We start from the raw sequence: 6,329 nt of genomic DNA, 5'->3' as shown, positions 1-6,329 counted from the left end.
AAAACCAGTCAGTGGCCATGTGAGTCTAAATAGTCCCAGCCGAACAGACAAGCACACTCAAGTGAACACAAACACAACCGACACAAACTCATCTCTCCCTGTGGTCCCCCTCGTTCGTAGGTAACTGGAAAAATGGACGAAAATCAGTTTGTGGCCGTCACCAGCACCAACGCCGCTAAGATCTTCAACTTGTACCCGCGCAAGGGCCGCATCGCAGTGGGTTCAGACGCCGATCTGGTTCTGTGGGACCCTGAACTCACGAAGATCATCTCAGCGAAGAGCCACAATCTGGTGAGATCTGCTGTCAGCAATGTCACGTGTGTTTACAGTGGACCCTGGTTACTTTCCTAACACGTGGTCCTGGTCCTAGTGTGAATGATTAACTGGTGCAGGTTATTGATTGTGTTTATGTTTTCATGCCATCACATTAACGTCCCTCAGTGTAGTTAATTATTGAGTAAAGTTGTGTTCTTGTGGAAGTAGTTTGCAGTCGTGACCAGTGAACACTGGTTGTTCTGACCGAATGTTGGGTGTAGGTCTTATTATATTTTATAATAATTTTTATATTATTTTTTAAATATTATCTGTATTATATGTGTGGTATAGAAAATATGAATTTTATAATATAATAAAATAATATAATCTATATTATAATATGTGTTTGGTGTGGAAAACCTCTCGTTTTTCACTCTTTTTCACTAGTATATTTCACAAATAACTGCAAATAAATGGCAAGTAACACATTGAAGTAGTTTAATTAAATGACACATATATATATATATATATATATATATATATATATATATATGGGCTTGTTTTTATCCCATTTGCAAATATTTTTCCCCCTTAAGTGTAAACCTTACTAAAAACTGTAAGAATTATTCTTTAGACAAGAAAAGTGGGTTTGCAATGAATAAAACAGAAAATATGTGATATCACTAAAAAATTTGTAAAAGAGACTTTTACTTTTAAGCAAGGATGCATTAATTGGATCAAAAGTGACAGTAAGGATTTTTACATTGTTACAAAAGAATGTATCACAGTGTCCACAAAAATATTAAGCAGAAAAAAAAACAGTTTTCAACACTGATAATAATATGCCATCACATTAACGTCCCTCAGTGTAGTTAATTATTGAGTAAAGTTGTGTTCTTGTGGAAGTAGTTTGCAGTCGTGACCAGTGAACACTGGTTGTTCTGACCGAATGTTGGGTGTAGATATGTTACTCATGCGAGTGATGTCATTCTCAGCTCTGCTGGGTAATTGACGTCTCCCTTCTGGTCTGGAGGCGTAACAGTGCGCACAACGCCATGAGGATCTTTTGTAATGTCTTCTATTTGTGTTCTTGAGCTTACAACACACTGGCTTTCACGGTTTGTGTTCTATTGTTTGGTGGATTTTGTTTAACTTCATATCTAAACATCCGAGATTTATTTTAGAAGCAAAAGTGTGTAAGATAAATATTGTAAATAATGTATTAATATAATATAAATATTAAGATATTTGTATATAAATTATAGGTATTATTTACATTTATAATTAATAGTAGAATTAATAATTTATTCATATATTTAATTCATAGTTTAATATATTTATTTTTAATCTATTTCAATAAGTAATGTAATACTAATGAATAATATAGAATACACTTGTTTCTAAAAATATATCTGGACTAAAAAATAAATAAATAAATATATATATATATATATATATATATGGGCTTGTTTTTATCCCATTTGCAAATATTTTTCCCCCTTAAGTGTAAACCTTACTAAAAACTGTAAGAATTATTCTTTAGACAAGAAAAGTGGGTTTGCAATGAATAAAACAGAAAATATGTGATATCACTAAAAAATTTGTAAAAGAGACTTTTACTTTTAAGCAAGGATGCATTAATTGGATCAAAAGTGACAGTAAGGATTTTTACATTGTTACAAAAGAATGTATCACAGTGTCCACAAAAATATTAAGCAGAAAAAAAAACAGTTTTCAACACTGATAATAATACTAATAAATGTTTCTTGAGCAGCAAATCAGCATATTAGAATGATTTCTGAAGGATCATGTGACACTGAAGAAAATTCATGAAAATTTACGAAAAATTGCTTTGCATCAAGGAATAAATTACATTTTAAAATATATTGAATTAGAAAAGTTATTTTAAATTGCAATAATATTTCACAATATTGCTTTTTTACTGTATTTTTTATCAAATACATGCAGCCTTTGTGAGCTTAAGAAACTTTTATGTCTTAATATTTACAACACAGTTCCGGTTCTCAAGTAAAGAATTAAGAAAACAGTTGTTTTACATTCAGAACTGTGGCTAATCAGTAGGTGTGTGAGCATGTGTGTGTGTGTTGATTATCAGACTCACTGAATAACCTCATGCTGTTTTTAGGTCTTGTGGGACGTACTGTATTGCTTTTAGCAAAGCGCCAGTAGCATTTAGAAGGGTGGTCACACTTTTGCCAGCACACACACACACACACACACACACCCTGTAAACTTTAATATACTTCCTCCCTCATTCACTCCCTCTCATTTCCAACATTCCTTGTTTGTACTGTATTTCTAAACTGGTCTGGGTTCTGACAACTTGTCCTCAACATAGTGTTTAAATAGCTGTCTGAAAGGATCAATAATGATTTCCAACGGGACATCACCTCCATTTCCACCAGAATATCATGCTTTATTATGTGGAAGGGATCTGGAATGTTTGTGCAATGATTTCTTGCTTCATAACCATTGAAAGCTTATAAAATGTTACACATTGGAAATGTTTGTAAATCGACATTAGGTTCTTGTTCTGTGTGTTGTTAGTGTCATGTTGTTGCTTCTTGTTTTCCAGGCGGTGGAGTACAACATCTTCGAGGGCACTGAGGTGCGTGGGTCGCCTCTGGTGGTCATCAGCCAGGGAAAGATCGTGCTGGAGGATGGGAACCTCCACACCACTGAGGGATCCGGCCGCTACGTGACCCGCAAGCCCTTCCCTGACTATGTCTACAAGAGGATAAAGGCTCGCAGCAGGGTGAGTTATGCATTCAACTTCCTTTATTTGATCAGATTTTCAAATCTGAAGTTTATGGATACACAATCGATTAGTGACCATATTGTGATATTGATTATTATTACTAGTATTATTATCAAATGTTTTTGAATATTACAATATAATTTTTATAGAATACTACTATTATTATTATTTATATTTTTGTTCTATGCAATACTGGTTTAAAATATACATATACATATACATTTTCTGTTTATTTTAGTTTATTATAGTTGTTGTTTTTAGATTTTATAAATAAAATAATCACAAAATATTACCATTTGCTATTTTATAGATTTTTTTATAGAATATTACTTTTATTTTTGTTTATCGTTATTATTATTGAATATTGATGTTTATTTTTATAGACTATTATTCTAAAAATATGCTATAATACTATATTTTTTGTTTTCATGCTCATTACTTATGAATATAAATGTCAATTAATGCCTATCACGTTTCTCAGCTTATTGTTTATTATTATTGTAAGATTTTTGAATATTATAATTTGTTTTTATATAGAATGTTATTAGTTTTATTATAGATTATAATTTTTTATTATTATTGTTATTTTCATTTTTTTCATAGAATACTGATTTTATATATACAGTATATATATATATATATATATATTGCATGTGTGTGTGTATGTGTATGTGTATGTGTGTGTGTGTGTGTTTGTTATCCAAAAATAAATAAATAGATTACCCATTTATTCTGTAAATATACTTACTCATAAATTCAATTTTCATGCCTTTTAATATACTTGTCAATTAATGCCTATTAAGTGTTTTCTTTCTGCATTAAAACTTACCGTTTGTAGTTTTCTAAATGTTTGAGGTCATCAGATTAGCTGTTTTATTAATATTATCACGCACTGTTGTTTTGTAGCTGGCTGAACTGAGGGGCGTCCCACGGGGTCTCTACGACGGGCCGGTCTGTGAAGTCTCAGTGACGCCCAAAGCTATGACCCCTGCTTCCTCTGCCAAAACCTCTCCTGCCAAGCAGCCCGATCAACCGGTCCGCAACCTGCACCAGTCCGGCTTCAGCCTCTCCGGTGAGCAGTTTAGAATATAAATTAAAAATCAATAGAGATGCATGATATTTCATTACCATATAGGCTGATATTAGAGATTAAAAAAAGATATATATTTATATATAAATTAAATATTATTAAATAAAAAAATATTATTTTTATTTGCTTAGTACTAGCCAGAAATGTAATATTAAGTGAGAGATTTGTTGTTTTTATATCATTCACATTTAGGGCTGGGTATCGAATTCGATACTTTTTAGGCACCGACCAAATTGCCTCGATACCATCGAGTATCGAAAAACGTCTCGTTGTTCGGTACCAAATTTCAATAACTAAGGGGTTAATCTCATCAACGTCAGCGAGCCAATAAGTCAGAACAGCAATCATGGAAGAGAGAACACAGACAAACAGTGCTGGAAGCTGCTAATGCTCATCAGTAAATCAGTGGAAAATGAATAGAAATGATGAGTCTGTCTGAGCTATGCGTTTTAAAACGAACACACACTAGTGTAAATTTAGCCTATAACAGATGTGTAAACTGAAGACTATTTGAGCTTTATTAATATTTGCACTGACTTATTGTATTGGTTACATTTTGGTCCTTTGTGCAGTGGCTCAGGAGATGAGTCTTTGAGTGTATTAACGTCAACAAGCTGAAAAATAAAACCAATTTGGTTTTACCCTAACCCTAACCCAGCCCTATTCACATTAATCTATTGTGAACCGTTTTGAACACTTTCACAGGAATGTTCATCATGTTTAAATATTTGATTTCCTTTTGATTTATCTTATTTCAGGTGCTCAGATTGACGACAACATCCCCCGCCGCAACACCCAGCGCATTGTTGCGCCCCCTGGTGGCAGGACCAACATCACCAGCCTGGGCTAGATGCCCTCCTTCAGCCGACAGGAGAATAGGGGCTTGGGGGGGAGGGATGTCTATAACGGAGGTGTTTGCTGAGACCACCGTGTCACATCAAGAACAGGGCCTATGATTCTCCACTCCCTAGTCTCCCAACCCCTGAGCTCCATCCCGATTCCCTTGTTTTTCTTTTCCCGACCTTACACCACTTCCTAAAGGAGACATCTAGAGAAAAAAAGCATTTGCCTCATGTGAAGAGAGAAGGAAAAAATGTAACATCCACATTTGAGCACTTCTGATTGTATGATTTTTATACTGTACTTTCGACCCACCACGAGTCATGTTATTATTTTTGTATTTAACTTTATTTGCTTTTTGAAATCAGAGGGATCAAGTGTGTGTATTAGTGAAGCTGTTTGTCATTGTTACTTATTAACAAGGCAGTGGTTAGAGTACTGGGTTTCTTGTGTCGTTGTTTGTGGCTAAAGGTCTATTAAGACTTTTAAGTCTACTACATTAGGAATGTCTTTATTTTTGGGAATCTTTTATTACGTTTTTTTTATTTTACTCAAACAAGCGTGCCCTTTCCGTGGCATTCAATGCGATCATTTCTGTACCAGTCAATAAAAGAAAGCTTTTCCAGTGGTTGCTGATTAAAAACCATGTGTTGTTTCACAACCAGAGATGTGTAATTAACACTGTTAATGTTACTGAAGAAGAAACCGCATGTAAAAACAAGCAGCTTAGCAATGAAAATAAGAGAGGACCACAAATGATTCTAGCTGGAAACCTTCCTTGTTCTGGCCTCAAACTCTTTTTATGCTGCTTTAATACCCAAAGGCTAAGAAGAGGATAAAGTCAAGGTTGTATTTGGCCATGAAAAATAGTGAGCTGTTTAGCTACTGTGAGGACTATTGAGAACTTAAAAGGTGTTATCTATGGAAGGTTGTTTCCGTCACGGGATAAAAAAAATAAAAAGGTAACTGCGACTTTTTATCTCATAATTCGAACTTTTTTCTCGCAATTCTGAGTTCGTATATATCTTACACTCTAAAAAATGCTGGGTTGTTTCAACCCAACATTGGGTCAAATATGGACTAACCCAGCTGTTGGGTTAAATGTTTTAATTAAAGTTCCATATTTGACCCAACGTTGGGTTGAAACAACCCAGCATTTTTTAGAGTGTACAATTCGTTTTTTCAGATAATTCTGAGAATAAAAAAAATTAAGTTGCAATTACTTTTTTTATTCCATACAGAAAAAAAAACAGAATTGTGAGATGTAAATCAGAATTTTTTTGGGGAAAAAATCAGAATTGCGATATATAAACTCGATTGCGAGATGTAAACTCGCACTCTAAAAAATGCTGGGTTAAATATAAC

At 33.8% G+C, this 6,329-nt stretch overlaps 1 protein-coding gene across 3 annotated transcripts in view; it reads left to right on the top strand.

Moving 5' to 3' along the window:
- Window positions 1-6,329, top strand: part of LOC107687778 (dihydropyrimidinase-related protein 2-like) — a 46,420-nt gene that overhangs the window by 27,998 nt on the left and 12,093 nt on the right. For 2 of the 3 annotated variants that reach the window (XR_001634164.1, XR_001634167.1), the window contains 3 exons: window positions 2,852-3,031; window positions 3,941-4,106; window positions 4,883-5,525. Coding sequence is in view for 1 of the 3 variants with exons in the window: in XM_016485239.1 (XP_016340725.1) it covers window positions 2,852-3,031; window positions 3,941-4,106; window positions 4,883-4,974 (438 nt within the window). In the remaining 2 variants the exon portion in view is untranslated. Of the gene's footprint in view, window positions 1-2,851; window positions 3,032-3,940; window positions 4,107-4,882; window positions 5,920-6,329 lie in introns of those variants that run through there. The other variant, XM_016485239.1, reaches the window with a different exon arrangement.

Source organism: Sinocyclocheilus anshuiensis, unplaced genomic scaffold, assembly GCF_001515605.1.
Source record: "Sinocyclocheilus anshuiensis isolate Anshui unplaced genomic scaffold, SAMN03320099.WGS_v1.1 scaffold205, whole genome shotgun sequence".
Taxonomy (NCBI): Eukaryota; Metazoa; Chordata; class Actinopteri; order Cypriniformes; family Cyprinidae; genus Sinocyclocheilus; species Sinocyclocheilus anshuiensis.
The sequence above is the reverse complement of the archived record's forward strand: the minus strand, read 5'-3'. Positions and strand labels throughout refer to the sequence as shown.